This window comes from Notechis scutatus, chromosome 4 (assembly GCF_049901735.1).
Source record: "Notechis scutatus isolate UNSWTSFEM ecotype Mainland chromosome 4, rNotScu1.2, whole genome shotgun sequence".
Lineage (NCBI taxonomy): Eukaryota > Metazoa > Chordata > Lepidosauria > Squamata > Elapidae > Notechis > Notechis scutatus.
In genome coordinates, this window is record NC_142012.1 from 85,542,064 (window position 1) to 85,565,346 (window position 23,283).

Consider the following 23,283-nt stretch of genomic DNA (forward strand, 5'->3'; position numbering starts at 1 on the left):
TGCTGAATCTCACCTCTGCTTCTCTGTGATGGCTCCCTCTCTCCGGAACATCATTCCCCCAGATATTAGAATGGCCCCCACTCTTTCTTCCAGAAGGCACTCAAGACCTGGTTCTGCCAGCAGGCCTGCAGAGCGGAATGCAGACCGGGTTGGAACCCATTAAATGGCTCATGTAAGATGCTGTCGCCGGGGCAGTGGGTGGGGTTTGATTTTAGTATATTAATTTATTATATGACACTTCTTTTATTGGTTTTATATGGGGTTTTATATTCTGTAAGCCACCTTAAGCCACCATGTGCGAATAGGCAGCAATATAAATCTCCTAAATAAATAAATAAATAAATAAATAAATAAATAAATATTCTGAGGTACTCTGTCAAAAACTTTGAGGAGGCCCAGGCACAGTATCTCCCCAGCTTTTCCCAATCTACTAAACTCCAATAGCTCTATTGAAGGAGGAGATAAGGTTAATAAGACCTTATTTGCTGGCTTTTGCTGCTTGTTTCATTCTTCTCCAAATATGCTCCCAAATATGCTGTGCATCTGCTTTGCCAACTGACATGTTTATAGTTTTTCCTAGGTCCTCCTCCTTCTCCTTTTTGATGATCAGGACATTTCTTCTTCCCCAGTCTTTTGGGAATTCTCCAAAAGCCTTCCAGGGGTTATCAGCTATAAAAGCTAGTGATTCTGCAATCACCTCTTCTTTCTTTTTCAGCACTTAATGTTATAATGCATTGAGACTTGAATTCTTTTAAACAAACTAAGCATTTATTTTTAATTTTTGTTATGCCTGCTCAGGAATTCTGGGAGTTGAAATCCACAGGTTATAGGGGCCATAGTTGCCCACTCTTGCACTAGTGAAACAAGGGGAGGCACAAGGGGTTTAGTTCACCTTTCAAAAGAAGACAGATGTAAATAAAAGTTGACACTCTGCCTTCTCATCACCATCCATTATCAATTCACCCTTTTTTCTTAGATTAAAACTAGAATCTCTTTGTCTTTGTTTTAGTTTCTGGCAAAACAAAAGGTTTTTTTTTCCCCTGTTTGGAGCATTTGTCATAATCCTTAATGCATTCTATGCCTTTCTGACACAATTCCCATGGTTTGTGGCATTGGCTTGTATCCTTTAGTTTATACACCTCTCCTTCCATTCTTCTCCTTTCAACATTTAGAAGGCTAACTATCCTGTGCATTCACTTAGTTGCTCTTTAATCATTCTTTTGACTCTTCTCCTGGTCCTTCTCCCTTTCCAAATTCCTTGCTCTCTAAAGGATGTTATGCTTCTCAGTCTTCTTTTTGTTGCTTTTCAACCTAGTGTGATTTTCACGAGTCATTTTTTTTCAATATCAGTAACCCAGGGCTCTCTCTGTTTCCTTCTTGTCACTTCCCATAATACCTAGAGCTCTCTCTTTGGCTGGATTAGGCTGGTTTCCTTTTCTGCTACTCCCTGTTGCACACTTTGTTGTATTCTTTTCTTCTATACCGCCAGGAGGAGACACACTGATTGTCTCCCTTCCTGGCATATTTTAACCTATTTGGCTACCCTGCCAACTTCAGTTATTTATGGTGTTACCTCAATGGCCTCATGAATCTAGAAGCAGCTGGAGAATGCAGTTGTACTGTTCCAATCAGCTTTTCTTTCTCTTCATGAGATACTTAATAGGGCTAAGGATTTTCTCATGGCTGATAAAATATGCCCCCAAGTGAAGCATGGACCCGCATGGTGTTCCAAACTTTGTGTATATAAGTAATCAGCCCTTCGCAGGAACAACAAACATGGCGTGGCAGATGGCAAGACCTTTTTGAGATGAGAGAGTGGTGGGTTTTTTTTTTGGCTCTAATTGGCCTAGATCTAGTTGTGCCCCTTTGCCTCATCAACAGATGGCTTGTGTAATGAAAAGAAAGACCCATTTGCATGTCTAGGAACCTCAAACTTCTATTTCATGCTTCCTAGGCTAAACTTTTCACAGTACTCTGAAGGTTGCCTTATAAATATCAGAACAGGAAGAGTGTAAAGAGAGATAACATAGAGAGTTATTCCTATTGTACTTTCTGGAGAGATTTAATGCAGCTCTTTACCAATTTTTGTTGTGTGGTGACACAATAGCTATTTGTGTTTGGTAAATTCATCATTATCTCAACTGAGCACCTGTGATCTCTCTGCACAGAAGGCTGTATTTCATGCCTAGAACACTGGAGCTCGGATATGAGCAACAGCGGAAAGCTCAAATCATTCTTCTCATATAGAAGTGATGTTCTCTTCATTGCAAATCAGGAGCTTTGAACATTTGTTTGAGTAAGAGGCTCATCAGGTTTTTCTGATAACTTAGCTATTGATTTTAGCTTAGTCAATGCTGGATTCTCTTGGTATATATGCCTCAATGTGATGAGTTTGATCCCAATCACAACTGATCACACCTGGGGAGTAAGCAAAAGATGGCCCTTTCATTGAATGGATGAGACATTTATCCCAGAAGTCAGATTTGTATGGGCCATTGACTTATTGAAAGAGTCATTGTTATCTCTTTTGTTTTACTGCACCATTTATTTCTAAATGACATTTCTTCACCCTATCAAGAGTCACCTGGCAAATGTGATGTCACAACCATCAATCCTGATATCACTGAAACAAACATATCCCTCTCATTGCCCTTACTATGACTGATGGGGTACACAGTGTGTGCATTCCTACTGCTTAGGCAACCAAAGTGAACCTTATGCCTTGGCTGTGTTATGTTCACAGTTCCATTGCTATTATCAGCAGCTTCCCCCAAATCCATTTTCAGTTATATGCAGTTGCACAGCCAGATGAAAAATATTACGGATTTATAAATAGTGTGTGCATCATTGACTATATTTTTCTTCTCTATCAACTTTGTACAGCTGGGCCAAGAGAAATGAATATTGATTGGTTTGCCTCACCGGTTTGTTTCCTTTTAGTTTAAATTTGTGGGTACTTATAGTCTGTAAAAAAAATACCTGATTTCTTCAATTTTCAGGTCCTGATTTTTGCAACAAATAGAAAGATAAGCTGTAAGCTGTGCAGCATTTTAGATTCAAAGGCAAAAGGTGCTTCAGAGAATTTGTGGGTGAATAAGCATCTGTGTTTAGCACTATAGTGCTGCTGCACTTTTTCTCATGGTTGCCAACTCATGAATCTCATGAAAATTCCATCTGCTTTAAGGAGTTGCAATTAAGAGGGTTATTTCTGAGTCCTGCGTACTCCAAAGTACCTTTTGATCTTCAAATCTGAAATTTTATATAACGCTACATACAGTGGTGGGATTCAAATATTTTTTACTACCGGTTCTATGGGTGTGGCTTGGTGGGCGTGGCAGGGGAAAGATACTGTAAATTCTCCAGTCAGAGGTGGTATTTGCTGGTTCTCTGAACTACTCGAAATTTCCACTACCGGTTCTCCAGAACTGGTCAGAACCTGCTGAATACCACCTCTGGCTACATATAGATTTGAATGAGAAAAATAGGTTCAGCCATTAGGCAGCATAATTGCCTGCTCACTGATCTACCTACTAAAAAAGAAAGGAGAGATGTAACATATAGGTTATTAAAAGGCAGGGCTGTCAGTTGGATAGATTTATGGCTTCACCCCTACCGATGCATGCCGACCTTCCTCATTTATCAGCAGGAAAACTCAAATCCAGGAAGCCACCACTGGCATTTTGTATAACATCTGCCCAACCACTTTGGATAATATTGATTCCCACTGGAAAGCCAAATTAGTTGTTAAACACCCAGACATAGGGAGACATATAAATGACCTCACAAAAAAGATGCAAGGTTTTGAACTAGCTAATCAGCAATGGACAATCCTGGATAGGATTCACATCTCACACAGCGTCTGCCAGAACTCTTTATATAAATGGGGCATAGTATCCTTCCCCAGTGTGATTGCAAGATCCCACATCAAACTGTAGATCATATTGTGACCAGCTGTAAGCTGAGGACATATAGCAGTCAAGTTTCTGATTTTTTAAAAATATAAACGATGCTGTGCTTCAATGGTTAGGTGGCCTAGATATTGGTATGTAAACATAGATCTTTTTAACATTTATAGTGAATTCAGAAAGTATTCAGACCCCCTTCATTTTTGTCAATTTTGTTATGCTGCAACCTGATTCTACAGTTGAAAATATTTTTTCCCTCATTAATCTACACTCATAATGATAAAGTGAAAACATAATTTTAGAAATGTCTGTAAATGTATTAAAAAGAAAAAACTGAAATATCACATAAGTATTTAGACTCTTTGCTACAGCACTTGAAATTTAGCTCCAGTGCCACCCATTTCTCTTGATCATTGCTGACATGTCTCTACCTCTTGATTGGAGTCAACCTGTGATAAATTAAATTGATTGGACATGATTTGGAAAGGCATACACCTCTCTATGGAAGGGTTGATGGCTGACAATGCATACTGTAGCAGAGTAAAAGCCATGTGGTCGAAATAACTGCCTGCAGAGCTCAGAGACAAGATTATTGCAAGGCACAGATCTGGGGAAGGATACAATAATTTTTTTTGCTGCACTGAAGGTTCCTGACAGCACAGTTGCCTCCATAATTCTCAAATTGAAGAAATTTGGCACAAGGACTCTTCCATGAGCTGGTCACCCTGTTAAACTGAGCAATTGGGGGAAAGGTTGCCTTAAGTAAGGGAGGTGACCAAGAACCTGATGGTCATTCTAAATTTCAGAGATCCTGCGTGGAAATGGGACAGAGTTCCAAAAGGACAACCATCACTGCAGCCCTCTCCCGATTTGGACTTTATGGCAGAGTGGCTAGATGGAAACCTCTTTACAGTGCAAAACACATGAAAAACCATTTGGAGTTTGTAAAATAATCAAAGGACTCCTCAGGCTGTGAGGAATAAGATTCTCTGATCTGATGAAACCAAGACTGAACTATTTGGCCTCAATTCTAAATGTTATGTCTGAAGAAAACCAGGCACTGCTCATCACCTGTCCAATACTATCCCAACAGTGAAGTGTGGTGGTGGCATCGTGCTGTAGGGGTATTTTTCAGCAGTAGGAACTGGAAGACTGGTCAGTGCTGAGGAAAAGCTGAATGAAGTGAAGTACAAGGATACCCTCAATGAAAACCTGTTTCACAGTACACAGGACCTCAGACTGGGCTGAAGGTTCATTTTCCAACATGGCAACAATCCCAAGCATATAGCCAAGACAACACAAGAGTGAACGTTCAAGAGTGGCCCAGCCAGAGTCCTGATTTGAAATCTATTGAACATTTCTGAAGAGATCTGAAAATGGCTGTCCTCTGAAGGTCGCCATCCATCCTGACTGAGTTTGAGAGGATTTGCAAGGAAGAATAGCAGAAAACTCCCCAATCCAGGTGTGCAAAGGTTGTCACATCAATCCCAAAGACTAGAGGCTGTAATTGCTGCTAAAGGTGCTTCAATGAACTACTGAGTGAAAGGTCCGAATACTTATGCCAGGGTTTGTTTTTAATAATTTTACAGACATTTCTAAAATCCTGTTTTCACTTTGTTATTATGAGATACTGAGTGTAGATTAATGAAAAAATTGAATTCTAATAATTGTAGAATCAGATTGCAACATAACAAAATTGACAAAAGTGAAAGGTCTGAATACTTTCTGAACGCAATGTATATTTTATTGTGTTTACTAATGTATTTCACCTTATTAAAGGTGAAATGTACATATATGTTGGCCATCCATGTATGAAAGGCCACACGCTAAATAAATACATTTATGACCTAGGCATAAAAACAACCAGAACTGTTAAGCAAATTTTTGATTCTAGCAATTTTTTAATTATAACATAAAAGGGCCCAAAGTCTGCAATTCTAGGAAAAAGCCTGTTTGAAAGAGCACATTTGTGCAGTTGTAACACTGAAATATGCAAATATTGTGCTGAGATAATAGATGAAAAGGTGGCTGATGAAACCATATCAAAGTAAAGTGATTTTAAGTCCTTTTCCTAAAATTGATGTACTATATTTTTACAATGTAATAGAATGCTAGAAAAATAAGTAGTTATGTTATATAGGCAGATGGACAGATTAAAATCATATAGTCATTTAAGAAATGTAAATTCTTGAATGCCCCATCCTCATCCCAGGAAAATATACTATGAAATGCCTATGGTGATAGTTATATTCAAAAATTGTGTTTGGGGCCAGATCTGATAGGGCAAGCTACTGTATATGAACAGGGAGCAAACCCAACTTGCTATCACCGATGATTATCCAACTATGTTACATGATGATTATCCAACTATGTTACAGACCATGTAATGGTCTGCAAGCAAAAAATCAAGCTTGAACTCCACAGTTAACCCTGAGCTACATTTATTTCTCTTTTATTAGAGGGCCACATCATAATTGTAACTTCAAATATCATAATTTAATATCATAATTTCAGCTGAGAACAAATATTAGAAGGATCTTTGGATCCTGATTTCCAATGATAGAACTCCAAATGTGCTGTTGTTATCATGATTATTATTGGTATTTTCCAATATTTTGGATTCTAACCAACAGTCTAGAACTCATGGACTTATTCCGGTAGAATAAAGGAAGTTTCAAACAAGATTTTTTTTTTTTGTAAGTCAGTAGTGTTCAAGTTCAATAAATTTAAAACATTCAAATATTTGGTGAATTCTTTTGCTATGGATTCAAGGATGAAGAAGGAGGAGGAGATTTAGAAAGTATTCGACACCACATAGTTTAGAACTGTAAAATTCAAAAATTGAGAGGAATCACATCGCTAATACATGGATCTCTAAATTAGTCCTACTAACTAGTGATTAAATAGGAATAATTGAACGTCAGTCTTGTGCTGGCTTCTTTTTCAATACCAGAGCCTCCATCAAGCTATTCCATCAAGAGCAGATAGCATGAAGTCTGTACTTAAGCCTTCAATTCCTATGCGGAAACTGTCATTTTGTTCATCAAGAAGTATTGATTCATATCATTATTACATGTCATCTTCAATCTAAGAATTTCTCTTCAGGTGCCATCAGTCAGAAATTTTCTGAGGAGACATCCTTTTGTGAGTAGCTAAAATTTGCCAAGTGAAATATCCTAAATTGACATTTAATACTTAACTATGACATTTAATAGTTGTAGATATGTGTTTTTTGCGTTGAGGTATTGGCATGTCTACTTCTGGAGTACCAAGGCTGGTGACTAGAATGCCAACTTCTCAATTATTTCCAGTCAGTAGCTGGAAATATTTTTTTTACGTGTTTCTGAACACTGCAAACCTCTTTCCTACATTTGGGATGGTAAAACTACTTTCTTTTTCTTCATAATTATTTCAGATTTAGATATGCCAAGAATATATTCTCAATTTATCTTTTTTCTATTAGGGGTTATTTTAGGCTTTTAATATGCTGGAATCTCTTAAAAATTATATGTGGCAAATGATGAGAATCAATATTCTATTACAATTTTGACAGATGTATGAATCAATCCTAAAAGGTGGTTAAAGTATTAAAGTATTCAGAGAACTCATTTGTTCATCGAATGTTCATATCACATTTCTTCAAACCAATCTGCCTTCTAGTGACTGAACTTCTCAGCAAAGACTATTCAAGCTGGAAATTACTGCAAGCAGATATCCATACATCTGAAGGGCACCCGGGTTGTAGAAAATGTTCCAAAACCTGTGTTGTTTTGCTTGTTTATTTGTTACAGATATAACAATTGTTATATTCTTCAGGGACATATCCTTAAAAAAAAGAAGTAAAAGTGAGTTGGTTGTATATTGGTTGTACAACCAAGAATTTCACTTGGAATACAATAAACCTATAAAAAATGTGTATAATTCTATATTCATTAATTTATTCATACATTAATTTAATACATTTATATAGCTGCACATCTATCCAAGAAATTCTGGGCACCAAACAAAGTTTTTTTAATTCAATTTACAAGCACAGAAAACTAAAACTCTCAGTGTAAACATATCAACAACATCCACATTTATGCCAGAATTTTATCAAAATCCTGGCCCCATGCCTGAGGAAAAAGCCAGATCCTCACAACTTTCTGGAAGGCCAGCGGGGTTGGGATTGTCCATAGCTGGGGTGAGGATCTTCCACACAGAACATAGAATAATGAGGTTGGAAGATACCTTGGAGATCTTCTAGTCCAACCTCTGCCCATGGCAGGAGATCCTGTACCATTAGGGTAAGGTTGTCAAACTCAAGGCTATCCTTAGATCTGTTCTGTGGGGCCACCCTGGAAACAACGAGGGACTGGCCTGTGGTGCCTCTGCCAGAAGAAACAGAGCTTGGAAGGGCTGCACATGGCCCTCCCAGGCTCCGTTTTCGGCTGGGATGGCTTCCTGCAGCTCTCTGCCAGCAAAAATGGAGCTCAGGGGGGCTCCATTTTCACTGGCAGAGGGCTGCAGGAGGCCATCAAGGCAGCAAATAGAGCCTTGACAAGTGATGTTGAGCTGACCACACACACCCCTTGGCCACGTTCCCCCAGCGCCTGAGGTCAAACACAACCCTGAAAAGGCCTTCAAATCAAGTTTGACACCCTTGCATTAGGGCCTTGATCCAATGGTTACACGTGATCATAGAAAGAATAACAGAGTAACAGAACAGAGTAACTGAATTTGAAAGGATTCCAACAGTCCTCCAAACTCACCCCTGTCCAAACAGGAGACCCTACACCAATTCAGACAAAAGGCATGACTTGTGACAGAGAAGGCATGCTTCCTAGGACCCACCGAATGACATTATTTCAACTGATGGGACTTGGAGCATGTTTACTCTGACAGATCTGATGGGCAGACACTGTCAGAGAAATAAGGTCTCACAAATACCGTATCCCTATCTATGCCACAGTCAGCTTTAAAGATGGCAACCAGCATAATCAACTTTCACCCAGTGTCCTGCTTGGGATAAGTGCAGTTCACATGGCAGTAGTGTTGAGTAGGTATACCTGGTGTGCTTAGACACATGCCACTGCATCTGGGCCAGCTAATGCTTTTATGGAATAAGATCATCCCTAATCAACATTGCATATTTCAAGGCAGTATTTAATTAAAATACATTTTTGATGTTACTGATACATTTCCTGTTTATTTTATTTTCTTAAATTCCTCTAGTGACCTATGGGATGACGAGTTCAAATGCCTACTACTATACCAAGGTGATGTCTGAACTCTTTCTGCAGACTCCTTCAGAAAGTGGTGTCTCCTTCCAGACCATTGGAAGTATGGCTGACTTTTGGCGAGTGAGTGCCAAGAAGTTTTGGATGCTGACTTTTTGTGTCAGATGATATAGCAATTTTAAATATGGCTCAGTGACTGAAAACCGCTAGGATTCTTTTGAACTGACTTTAATCTGCTTAACTGAATTGTACATATGTGCAAACATGTATATTCATTAATGTACACAGTTCATTGTGTATAAGCGACCTCTTCACATTCTAAGACTAAATTATAATCAGTTCACTCATACCTCCATGTGAGGCTTGGTTATTTATTTATTTAATGAAAATTTATATGGTTGTCCAACTCATTCTCTGTGACTTTGGGCAATAAAAACCCAATATAAAAACAATGAAAAACACCCCTAATAACAACAATCATACTATCATATTGATTTCAATGTCCTCTGACTATATCTCAAAGATTCAGACCATATACACTTCTTCCTCCATTATGCAAAGAAAAAGCACTAACCAATTCCAATTCACAAACAAGGACTCTATTCCTATGCAGTTGAAATTCAATCATACTGAGTCAGTAATTGGAGATTGCCATCTCAGAAGCTCCTTGGATCATAAATGGCAAAGTTGTCAGAACCATTTCCTTAACCTTTGAAACAGGAAACACCATAAAAATATCCCTACAAGAGACTTCAGATAGCATTTTTTTAAAATTCCAAGAAATAGCCACAATTGCTCATTCTTGCATTAATACTACTTCTTCCATTTTGACATACGCAAAAAGTAAACTACATTAACATCATTCTGTGTCATGTGGCTGTTTTTCTTGATCTGTGCCCCGTGGCTTTTTTTTCTTTATCTCCATAGTATACACAAGGACCTTTTCTGGATAGTTTGTATTGGACTAAATGGTATAACAATCAATCTTTGGGTCACAATGCACAATCATATATCTATTATGAGAACTTACTGCTTGGTGTCCCACGGCTACGCCAACTCAAGGTCCAGAACAACTCATGTGTGGTGCATGATGATTTTAAAGAAGATATTGCTGGTTGTTATGATGTATATAGTGAGGAGAAAGAGAACACATCACCCTTTGGACTCTTGAATGGGACAGCGTAAGTAGAGAATAACCTTTTTGAATTTCATAAATTATAGCTCTGAAGTACACCTCAATTTCAGAAAATAAGATGGCAGTCAGTTTGTTGTATAGATTCAGAGGCACAATATCATTTGGTCTCTCTTTTTTTTTGTCTCATTTATTTTAAAATCATGGATCATATAGTCATTAAAAGAGCTTGGAAACTTTCAAAACACCTGATAACAGAAAAAGAAAATTGCAGAAAGCATAAAATCCATCAGAATGAAAACCTCTGTTAAATACCAGAAGTAAGGCAACATTAAATTAATAGGACTGTCAGAAGTGAGAAATGTTTTCTGTTTTGAGCTTGTGAGAAAGAACCCTGCTCAAATATTTCATTAGAACATTTAAAAACTCAAAATCATTATTCTACATTCCACTGGAACAAAATTTAAAATAAACCATAAAGCACATGGACAAGTAAAAAAGCCCTTTGCTCCCTTCTTTTTTTCACCCCATGATACAAATATAACATGCTGACTGCTATATGCTTTGCAAAATCCTCATTGGAAAAATATATAATGGTAAGTGGGAAAGATCTTGGGATATAGGGAGCAGAGATGTTGCCAAGAGATGGTCAGATAAGACAGAGTACAGCCCACAGCTGGATGGTGGACAGGACAAGAGGCTCAGAATGGACCATATCCCTGATTTCTTGCATTGTTAAGGCAAGAGGGGAAAGATGTACTTCCACACTTGCAAAATACTGTTAAGGTAGCCTTACAATAAAATAAGAGCTAGTGCAGTGATGGCTAACCTTTCCGTCCTCACATGCCAAAAATGTATGAGCGTGCACACATGCCAACACCCATAAGGCTATGCATGCACGGGGGGCCACGCCCCCTGTGCATGCACGCATGACACCCCCCCGTGCACACCGTGCATCTCTGTGCACAACTCCCACGCATGCCTCACGTCTTTCTGTGCGGCAGCTACACAAAGACCAGCTGGCGGGCGGGCGGTGGGCACATAGAGCTGCTCTGTGGTGACGGCTCACGTGCCGGTGAAGATGGCTCTGCGTGCCACTTCTGGCACGTGTGCCATAGGTTCGTCATCACGGAGCTAGTGCTTCTGAGTGTGTTTCTTGTCTGGATCACCTTGCAAGGTTGTCAATGAATCAAGCGGACCTGTGAATTTAGATTCCTACCTTGAGAAGGGGGCTGGATTCCAGATCAAATTCCTTCCTCTTTACAGCTCTCTTTACTTTTGAGTCCTAATATTCATAGCATTCATGTCATCAAAATAAATAGCCAAGAGAGAAGAGTTAAACCTTGTACTTCATATAGTATTTCAAGAATGCTGCCGATAGATTACTGGTTAATTTCCTCAAAAATGATATCATTCTCTATATCCATGAGGCAGTTGAGCCAACTTAAGACATTGTACATTTTCCTTTCACCAATTCTTTCTCTCGTTTTCCTCCATAATTTTTGTGGCACAGGTGGCAATATTACACAGAGCAAGAACTTGATGGCTCTTCCCATTGGGGCAGATTAACAAGTTACAGTGGAGGAGGCTATTATGTAGACCTCAAAATAACCCGGGAAGAAAGTGCCGAAACTCTGCAAGAGTTGAAACAAAATCTATGGCTGGATCGAGGAACTCGTGTTGTTTTTATGGACTTCTCCGTGTATAATGCCAACATCAACCTGTTCTGTGTGCTCAGGTAAGTGGCATTTGAACATAGCAGTTCTGGCTCATTCTTCTGAAATTATATTTTGAGCTTTTCCTTGTCTTTAATTTTTTTTCTACAATTTTACAATATGAAACCATTTTCACTTAGAAAACCAACTTTGAAATATTCCTGTAAGAGAAAAATTAGTGATAAATAAAAAGCAGACAATATTTACATGGAAACAAGCCTAACTGACTATACCATTCTTTTGATAAAAAAAGATGGAGATCTTATTTCAATATGGCAGTTTTTTTTCAACTTTGGGAGCCTTAAGATGTATGGACTTGGGAATCTTGGTGTTGATGTCCACACATCTTAAAGTTCCCAAGGTTGAGAAAAACTGTAGTATGAAGGCCAAACTAACTCAGGAGAACCAGCTCCAGTCAAATGTTCTCTCCTTCTCCCTCCTTATATCCCATTCATACCTTGAAATGCTGATATGGTCCTAAATCTGTAGTGCTGATGATGACATAGAAATGGAGAAAAAGTAGTCATAAGCCTACATAAATGGGAGAGCATTGGAAACAGAGTGGGATGGTGAAACAAAACACTGTAAAAATGAAATGGGGGAATTAGTGAGTGGATTCCTTGGCTGGTAGAAGTACAACATGGCTGAACATCTTGATATAACAGTAATACTACCAAATTAGTACATTTCAAAAATGGTTTTTCCTTATTTTGTTTTCTTCACTTTTCTGCAAAAGTGAATCACCAGTATTATTGCAATTCCCCAGGGACTGTGGAAGAAATAAAAAGTCAGTTTTTAAGTAGATTAATCTTTTTATTTTAAATGTTTTTATATATCTAGTACAGTGATGGCTAACTTTTTTGTCGTTGTGTGCCTGCACCCATAATACAATGCACGCAGGACCCCGCCCATGCTCCCATGCCCCCTGTGCATGCGCACACATCTCCCACATGCGCCCCGTCCCCCAGGCATGCGCAGCAGGTACTTAAAAATCAGCTGGTTGACGAGAGGCACGTGCACATGCTCAGTGGAACTGAGCTGGGGCGACAGCTCCCATGCCTGCAGAGATGGCTCTGCGTGCCACTCCAGCACGCATGCTATAGGTTTGCCATCACGGATCTTGTTGTTGATTTTCTAAGAGGAATATGCATACAAAAATAATATTAGCCCTTACTACCAGGAATGTTTATACACCATCATCTCTGCTGCCTAGGTTGGTAGTGGAATTCCCTGCCACTGGGGGTGCCATTCCCTCATGGCAGATCCGGACCGTGAAACTCCTCCGGTATGTCAGCACTTGGGATTTCTTCATTGTCTCTTGTGAAATTGTCTTCTGCATCTTTATCTTCTATTATATTGTGGAAGAAATCTTGGAACTGCACATTCACAGGCTTCAGTACTTCACCAGCATCTGGAACATTTTGGATATTGTGGTCATTTTGGTGAGATTTCTTCTAATAGGATATTATATAGAAACATATTAAAGCAATGCAATAATTAATATGCTTAAAATGGGAGATTAGACTTGAAAGTGTTTATTGGTTGATGTGAATAGTTAATTAGCCATTTACTTAGTTGCCTATGTGTTATAAAATTATAGTGACAATTATTTACAAGGGCCAAGTAAGGAAATCACAGTAGAAAATGGGAATGAGAGTAGGCTTTTGCCTCCTGTGCATTGGAATCCCTTGGCAGAGATTTGGCAAAAGGGGTGGGGGGAGGAGAGGAGAGGAGAGAAGGGAACGCTTTTGCACCCTCTGCCCTTTCTATTGAATCACACATTTTTCTCAGCTTTCTATTTTAGCCATTGGATTCCACATTTTTCGTACCATTGAAGTCAACAGGTTGATGGGGCAGCTGCTAAGAAATCCTAACATCTACGCGGATTTTGAATTCCTGGCTTTTTGGCAAACCCAGTACAACAACATGAATGCTGTGAACTTGTTCTTTGCCTGGATCAAGGTACTTTTCATCCTTTGTCTCTCATCCCAATTTGAAAAAGTAAGAATTTTCTACACAGTAGGGTGATAAGGTGGCAATAGAGGGATGGTGCTGGTACTTGTTTATTGTTTTGATTTATACTCTGCTATTTTGTCCATAGAGCACTCAGGTGGCCAACAGTCTAAAATAAAAATAACCAACTATTAAAACCAAATGAGAACAGTTAACATCATTAGTCACACATTCTGTCTGAAGAGAAAGATCTCTTCCTTGAAAGTGCCAGAGCCAAATGCAATTCCTGGTGGAAAATATTTCATAGCTGGGGAGTAATTCAACAGATATCCTTGGGAAAGTATTTCCACTCATTTCCCCGTTTTGGATTGCAAAGCAACAGTAATGCCAATTTACTTTATATATGCCTTATCACATTGCATGCAGAGTACTGAATTTTTAAAGCCCAGATAGAGATTGCCTAGCTTTAGTTTTCATTATCTATTCTAACCCAAACCTAAGAAGTTGGTGTGTTATGATCCTTCATCTTATCCTCTCCCATCCAGATATTCAAATATATTAGCTTTAACAAAACAATGACCCAGCTGTCCTCCACTCTTGCTCGATGTGCCAAGGACATCCTGGGTTTTGCCATCATGTTCTTCATTGTCTTTTTTGCCTATGCTCAACTGGGCTATCTCCTTTTTGGAACCCAAGTAGAAAACTTCAGCACCTTTGTTAAATGCATGTGAGTATCTCCCATTATCCTTTCCTTTTTTATTTCTCCTTCATTGCAAGGATCTCAGTCAGATGTTTATTATCCAGAAGACCTGCTTAACTTTAATCTGAACTGATTATTCCCTATGAGAAGTTATGTTATCCTGGCCAGCTCTATTTTTTTTCTTTGAAATATGTTTTCTTTTTAACTGTAAATTGCCCAGAATAGCTGGGCTGTCAAGTAGCACTGAAAGTGAAATAATAAATGCCTTTAAGCCTCAGAGAGGTTTCATGTACCCATATCTTTCTTGAAACCCTCCAAACCCCAAACCCCATAGATAATAAAAAATATTGCTCTTGCCTGTTCAAGCAACACCACAAAGCCTTCAGTCCTATTTGTCTGGCCTCAGACAAGACAAAAAGACCAAAAGAAAATCATTTTGCTCCCCTGACCAAAAGTATAAGTAAAAGATATAGTAATGATCTGATCATATAAAATACATAATCCTTAATTTTTCCTGGCCTCAGACTCTTCTTCTTAAACTGATTCTCCAATGGATCCACAACTACTTCAGTTTAGATGTTGTTAGATTGGTAATATATACTGTATTCTATGAACCCAATTAAAAGTCTAGTTGCAGGATTTGTGGGAATGGAAAACCTGCTGATTCAGGTGAGTTTTCAGATCCGTTAGATGATTTTATTTATTTATTTTATTTATTTATTTTGATTTGTCAACGCTTACAAGTTAATAGGTATAAGTACATACATAGTTATGAATACGTGAAATGGGTACATATAAGAAAAATAAAAGAAACAATAGGACAGCAAATGTTTTGTATGCTCTAATTAGTAGTGTGATATTACCAGAGAAAAAGCTACGTAGGATTAGGTTAACAACTCTTAATGCCTTTTTGGCTATTCCAGTGGGCTCTAGCACTTAGAGATGAGTATTCCAAGGTCCTTTACAGAGCTTGGATCATCAGCAAGGTCTTGACTATTCAGCCTATATTTTATTTTCTGATTTTTTTTGCCAATATGTAAGACAGAGCATTTATTTGTTGAGATTTGAAGTTGCCGTTTGTTTGACCATTCTGATACATAGTCAAGATCTTTTTGAAGGGTAGCAGTATTGTCTGTGGTATTGAACAGCTTTACATCATCAGCGAAGAGAACGCAGTTGCTCTCAATGTGATCACAGAGGTCATTTATGTAGAGTATGAAGAGAGTTGGTCCTAGAACACTGCCTTGGGGGACACCACTGTTGACAGGTACAGAATTTGATAGGACACTCCCAATTTTGACCATTTGTTGTCTGTTTGACAGGAATGTTTCTATCCAGTTATGCAGTTGTCCAGAGATACCATAAGATTTTAGTTTTAGGAGTAGTTTGTCGTGTACCACTGAATCAAAGGCTTTACAGAAGTCTATGTAGATTTTGTCTATTGTTTTGCCCAGATCGAGTTGTGTAGTCCATATGTTTTTGCAGTGTAAGAGTTGCAGATTGCAGGATAGGTTTTTTTCTGAAACCAAATTGTTTAAGTAGGTTATTTGTCTCTAAGTGGAGGATAATGGATTAGTTAATAATTGATTCCATGATTCAGAGGACTCTAATTCCCTTTCCCCGTTCCACTGATGAGCCCATTTCCATTTTCTTACTTCTTCCTCCACCTTTGCCATGCCATCTGGTCTTTCAGAGGAGAATGTATCATGGAGCTGGCAGCCATAGTTCACCTGTCCTTCCACTTCTTCCTACAAAAGGAGCTGTGAAATGTGGCCAGTTCTTAATTTTGGAAGTTAATATATATATTACAATTAAATAGTTAGTAATATTTATTGTAAGATCTCATTTCCTATCAGCCACATGATCCATAGTGGGGTCATTCATAGTCTCAGAAAGAATTCTAGAGACACTATTTTTTGCATGTGTTTCCTTCAGTGTTTAATGGGTCTGTTAGTAATATATGGAGATCTAACTCAACTACTTAGTTCTGTATTTCAAAAAGAAGAGGGACAAATATTTTTGATTATCTAAATCCTTCCATCTCAGCAAAGCTCTTTTCCTGAAAATCATATTGCAAACTCATTCCTTTTTCCACTCTATAGCTTCACACAATTTCGCATCATTCTTGGTGATTTTGACTATAATGCTATCGACAATGCCAACAGAATCTTGGGACCCATCTATTTCGTCACTTATGTCTTCTTTGTCTTCTTTGTCCTGTTGGTAAGTTGATTTTGTCTTAATGGATTTAAAGGAAGGTAGATTTTGGATGAAGAGCAGGAAAAAAAACCTAATGGTAAAAGCTGTTTTAGGGTGAAACAGCTATTGAGGGAAATATGGATCCCTCTTAGTGTGTTCAGCAACGACAGTAGGCATAGGACTCAGATGTTTTGATGACCCTCTTCAATTGTATGATCCTTTGATAAACATTTATCCCTCTGAAACATATAATTCTAACAAAAAAAATCCTAGTTTTTCATATAAAATATTTTCCCTGGTTTTCAAAAAGTGAAATAATAAAACAGAGGGGGGGAAAGTAGCTTTGTTTTGGAATTCCCATCAATTACTGAAGTATTAGTTTCAATTCTTCAAATCACATAAAAGCCACAAGTACAGAGCTAATTCCTCCCCACTTCTGCACATAAAGCACCATTCAGAAGAGTGGATTCTTGATTTCAAGATAATCTGCATTATATTTTTTCTTTTCTACAGAACATGTTTCTGGCTATCATAAATGACACCTACTCAGAAGTAAAAGAGGAACTTTCAAACCAGAAGAATGAACTGCAGCTATCAGACATCCTGAAACAGGTAGTTCATTCATTTATACCTTTATTTCATCCATTATGAATGAAGTTATTTTGAATGGATGCTGCTAGGGAGCATGTCAGTGTTCCAAGTAACAACCTCCAGATTAAAAGACTCCAAGATTGTCATCTCAAAAATCAATATTATTAGAGATGTCATATTGGCATATCTGAGGAAAACCCAAATCTGAGATTTCCGGGTTTTCCCTAACCCAAAGAAAATCCAAAATCCAGCCCCTGCACCCAATAGTTCATCACATGGTCCAATCATTACTTCGTTCCAACTGGAAACTATCTATAGGAACTCCCCTCCAGGTGCAGAGTAACATGTCCTTGACTTTCTGAGAAAAGAATGTTGTTGTGGCTGATCTTTCACCGTTCTTTAAAATATGCCTCCTAAATTCCCAGGCACTGAATGTGGCAGCCCAGAAGCTTCAAAGAAAAATGGCTTTGAAGCTGACAGAGCACTTTGGCACCTCCAAAAATGCTTTGTGAATTTCCATTTCTATGGCAACTGTATGGTACAACCCTCAGGGGCTTCTTTGGTGTTTCGCCTGCACCTATAGTGAAAGCCAGGGACTCCAGTCATTCTAGTGGCCCATATCAATACAGAGGTGACCCACAGGCTGTCCTTAAAGTACGATCACAATTCAAACTAGAATTTCCATTGCTAAGCAAGGTGGCTGTTATGTGAGTTGTGCCAGATTTTACAACCATTTTGCCATGGTTGATAAATTAATCACTGCCATTATGTGAATCACATTAATTAAGCGACTCTAGCTTCTCCCACTGACTTTGCTTATTGGAAGCTAGCTGACAAGGTCACAAATGGCGATTACATCCATGGGAGCAACCATAGTAAATACGTGCCAGTATCCAACCAGCCAGATTCTGAGCATGTGACCATGAGGATGCTGTGATGTTATAGGTTTGATTGTAAGTCACTTTTCCCCATACCATTGTAACTTTGAATGGTTTACTAAACACAAGATTGTTAGTAAAGAATTATCTGTACTTTATACAAACATAGTTCTATAAAAGTGACCATAGTATCCGTTTCTTTCCAATGTTTATGACTATGCTTTATTCAAGTAATTTCAGAAAAATTGCAAGGGAAAGTGAAAGCCATAGAAAGTAACTTGTGAATTAAGTATCCAGCTGGGGTTTCTGTCATTGTGAGGCCTGTCCCAGTAGTTGTTAGTCTTGTGTCTTGTAATGGCCACAGTATAAAACAATGAAGATAACTTTCATTTGCATTATTTGTAACTCTAGGGCTATAATCGGACACTGATGAAGATGAAGCTGAAAAAAGACCGAATTTCTGATGTGCAGAAAGCTTTGCAGAAAGGAACCAAAGAGCTGGAATATGAAGACTTTAAGAACAGTTTGAGAGAGTAAGCATCTTTCCAGTGAAATTCACAAATATCTCTCCTTTGACCGTCATACCAGTCAAGCAGTGTGCTTCAGTATCAACCTTGCTCTTTATGCATTAAGTGTTATTTTCAGATTTTGTGTTCACCCTTCTCTCTGTTCCCCATCCTTACCCCCAACTTCTTCAGGCTGGGTCATGCAGAACATGAAATCACAGAAGCCTTTGCAAAATTTGATAAAGATGGTAACCAGATCCTTGATGAGGAAGAGCAAAAGAGAATGCGGAATGATCTGGAGGAGAAGAAAGTAAGGGGAGAAAATGATCTGTGGTGGAATATAATGAGGGGGTGGATCACCAGGAGGGAGGGGGTGCATTTCAGGAGAGTAAGAGGAAACTCGGCCCAGGGTATATGTGGGAGAAAGAGGGTGAAGGCAACCCCTCCCAAATAGTTCACAGAGTATATTGTAGATCCAGATAAATAGAGTCCTCAGTCTGGCAAGGTTTTTTCTACAAGCGTGGAACAATAAGGAACTCAGACTGGAAGAACCCCTCATGTCATTCTTAGTTTTGAGCCTGACATCTGGTTTGTATGCACATTTAATGTATTGACCTGATATTCAATGGTCTGAATTAAGAAATACTTTATGGGTGGAACCAGCGGTGCTATTCTACCGGTTCGGCCCAGTTCTGGTGTACCGGTAGCGCCGAAGATCAGCGGAGACTGAACCGGTTCTCTCTGATGAGCTGCTGTTGGGCCGACCCGCCCACCCGGGCTGCCACACTGACCTTTATTCCCTGCTTTTGAAGCGCCGCTGCTTTGCGTGGCACAGCAGATTGCCATGCATCAGCTGTTGAAGCTACAGGGAGAATGCAGGATTGCAAAAGGTGAGTAGGACAGCCTCTGCGCGTGCGCAAAGTGCGTGTCTGGTGCGCGTGCAAAGCGTGCCCACCAAGCCACACCCGCCGAACTAGTGGTAAACTACTTTGAAACCCACCACTGGGTGGGACTCATCAGTGGTGGGATTCAAAAACTTTTACTACCAGTTCTGTGGGTGTGGCTTGGTGGGCGTGGCCATGTGACTGGGTGGGTGTGGCTTTTTTGCAGCCGCCACCCATTTTGGGGAGCTTCCTAGCCTCAGAGAAGCCTCTGGGGGGCGTTTTTGCTCCCCTAAGGCTTCTCTGGGGCTCTGGAAGGCAAAAAATGGAGGGGGGGGGAGCTGAGCTCCTCCCTCCATTTTTTGCCTTCCTGGGCCTCACCAAGGGGGAATCCCGGCATAGCTGATCTTATCTACAGCTGATTATTGGGAGGGAAAAAAAGAAATACCTTAGGCGGATGTCAGGCAGGTGGGCGGGATGAGCGAGCATCGGGAGAGAGGGCGACCGGGTGGGGCCGTGGCCAGCCAGAACTTACTGCCGGTTCGGCGACCCATGCCAAATTTTTGCTACCGGTTTGCCTGATCCGGTGCTAACCGGCTGAATACCACCACTGGGACTCACGCCATATAATGATTTCTCTATCTTGGCTCTTCGCATTTAGTAAGAAAAGGGATACAGCTGAGTGTAATTCATTTTTAAGTTAATTCTTTCTGAAGCAATATGCAAACAAATATGCAATTATTCTTCACCTCTATTACACTTTTCTCCCCAATAACGAAAATAGAAATAAGAGAAACTATATAGAGAAAATGCGTATGTTAGTATTACATGCAAAAATGCATTTTACTGTGGAGTTTTTGATGCTCGTATTAGAATATGATCTGATCAATGTAGATGAAAATGCATATGGATTTGTGACAACTATGGGCAGTTTTATTGCACAATAAATAAGTTACAGGATCTGGAGCAGTTATTGAGAAGACCCGATTACAGATAGGAGTTTCAGGATCAAATAGAAAGTTGCTATGGCATAAATTTGTTAGCTGCACAGAGAATTAAAATGAGCCTCATATGTCAATAATTAATCCAGTGGAAGAAAATACACAAATCCATGTCTGCAAGATTTTAAATTATTACAGTGAAATCTCATTATGATTAAATAACTGATTAAATTTTATTCCTCAGGTTGCTCTGAATGAAGAAATCGAAAATTTGGGGAAATCCTTCAGGGACAATACTTTAGACAATACTCTTGGTTTTGCAGAGGCAAAGAATAATCAAGCAAACAAAACCAGCAGAATTTCTGAGGAAGAATTCCAAATGTGTGTAGTATTTCATTTGATTTGACCATCAAATATATATCAAAATATACAGGTAAAATACATGGACACGAAAGGGAAAGAAAATGTTAAAATTCACTAACAAACACACACAAATGTCTGCACAAGAGACCAACAAACCTGTTAATGTTGATTAATAAACATGAAACCTGTTTCATTGGCAGAGCACAATAAAGCAAGGTGGTAGGTTTTAACTTTCCAGCTGAGTAAGTTGTTTATGAAATGTTAAGCGTGAGATTATGACAATATCAAAAATAAGAACCAATTTTTCAAACCTTCAGTGTTCTACTCCTCCCAATCTCCTGCCTACAAAAGACAATGAAGTATAAATAGTAAATTGGGGGTTTACAATACTGCCTTCTCTTTTATTCTCCCTGCTCTTTGTCCAGGAACTACTAATTTCAGGATCTTCCATGCCTTTGTTCCAGGCACACAGGGCATAGCTCTTCCTCCCAGATGCAGTGTATTGCTTTGTATTCCCTGAAATGGAGCTTCTTCTCCCTTTTCGTTTAAAATTGTAAACCATTTCCATTAATTCTTGCTAAGATTATATTCCTACTCTCAGGAACACTTGTGACCAGGAGAAATACTGCATATTCCAATAGATGCTGTGCATGCATCAGAACTAGATGAAACTACTTGCAGGGAATGGCCTTGACTGTTGCTATATTCTATACTAGATACTATTTTAAAAGTGGGTTTTCAAAGCCTGCCTCTTTCCCTCTCTCCCCCTCAACAGACTCCTGCGGCGAGTACTAAAGTTGGAGAATTCTGTTGGTGGCATCATATCCAAGACAGAAGCCTTGGTAATTAAATTGGAAGACCTTGAAAGGAGCAAAATGAAGAAAAAAGACTCGGTACCTGAGGTAATTCAGCAGACTATCAGCAATGGCTTGGGGATGGTCTACAAGCAGGAGTGTCCAACCTTGGCAACTTGAAGACTTGTGGACTTCAACTCCCAGAATTCCCCAGCCAACATGGGGAATTCCTCAGCCAATTCTGGAAGTCCACAAGTGTTAAAGTTGCCAAGGTTGGACACACTTGGCCTTTAACATGATAGGGAGGTATTTCCTCACCAGTAATTTAGAGAAATGTTTCTCAACCATGGCACTTCAAGATGTGTGAATTTCTGTCCCATAATTCCCCATGTTGGCTAGGAAATTTGAGGAGTTGGTCTACAATTTAAAGTGGCCAAGGTTAAGAAACACTGTTAAAAGCAGCTTTTAGCATCCGGCAGCCCTTATGGAGGCAACATAAAACCGACTCCCATCACTATTAAATCAGCGCATTGGTTGAATAATATTAGAAATGCTCTAAATATGGCATTTATACTTAGAAAAAATAAATGACATGAAATGAAATCTGAAAGAAATCCATAAGGATAAAATATTGTTGCATATAACTATGCTTTACAAAAAAAAAAATTCAAGAACTTAAACCAAGAAAAACAAAAATTCATGTTCTAAAAATATCTAAAATCAATGTATGTAAATTTATTTTAAAAAGACAATTCAATTTCCATATTTTTCACATGAATGTGAAAGACGTGCATTAAGTGGTACTATTTGTACAGTAAAAATTAAATGACCAAAAATAAAGGGCAAAAGTAAGTTTTTGAAAAATAAATAAATCTAGTGGACAGCTTTTTGAAACAACTGTCCTTAATAACAAAGGTTATAAAACACTAATGAGGAAACAGACATAGTTGTTTCTACATTTTGTATTCCACATTGGGCACCAAAATTAATTTGTTTCTGTGCATTATCAATAATGCATACCCTTAAGTCTAGACAGTGCTCAGTGTACAATCCACACGTACCATCCAACAAATGTAGGAAGAAGTGGACTTCCGTTCTATTTAAATCTACTTGTAAAATGATAAGCACAGGGAGGTCTTCAGGGAAGGGTAAAAAAATAAATAAAAACGGCAGCAGTGATGACACGATGAGAATCCCATCCCTTTTCTACATATACAGCTCATAAAATAGAGACATTGTGAGATTATAGTTTTCATCTTGGCTTTTTTGATTCCTGAATTTGTTTGTTTGACAAATTTATATAGCTGCCCATCTCACACAAAGTGAATAGTCGTACAATAACCTAGATATAACCTAGTTGTATACATGATTTCAAGCTGGCAATACTAAACTTTCAAAAGATTATGTACATTTAACTTAAATTTACAGAGCTTGCCAGATCTGATAGTCTCGTGGCAGTCAAATGATTCAGCAGTGATAAAGGAGATGGCAACTGCCTCGAAAAAA

General features: G+C 38.8%; 1 protein-coding gene across 1 annotated transcript in view; it reads left to right on the top strand.

The window, feature by feature from the left end:
• Positions 1 to 23,283, top strand: part of PKD2L1 (polycystin 2 like 1, transient receptor potential cation channel) — a 34,342-nt gene that overhangs the window by 8,957 nt on the left and 2,102 nt on the right. Inside the window, exons 3-14 of the mRNA XM_026672775.2 lie at positions 9,120 to 9,247; positions 10,052 to 10,305; positions 11,770 to 11,994; positions 13,185 to 13,413; positions 13,763 to 13,933; positions 14,470 to 14,651; positions 16,727 to 16,847; positions 17,337 to 17,435; positions 18,704 to 18,825; positions 18,991 to 19,108; positions 20,865 to 21,001; positions 21,759 to 21,885. Of these exons, the coding sequence (XP_026528560.1) occupies positions 9,120 to 9,247; positions 10,052 to 10,305; positions 11,770 to 11,994; positions 13,185 to 13,413; positions 13,763 to 13,933; positions 14,470 to 14,651; positions 16,727 to 16,847; positions 17,337 to 17,435; positions 18,704 to 18,825; positions 18,991 to 19,108; positions 20,865 to 21,001; positions 21,759 to 21,885 (1,913 nt within the window). The remainder of the gene's footprint in view (positions 1 to 9,119; positions 9,248 to 10,051; positions 10,306 to 11,769; positions 11,995 to 13,184; positions 13,414 to 13,762; positions 13,934 to 14,469; positions 14,652 to 16,726; positions 16,848 to 17,336; positions 17,436 to 18,703; positions 18,826 to 18,990; positions 19,109 to 20,864; positions 21,002 to 21,758; positions 21,886 to 23,283) is intronic.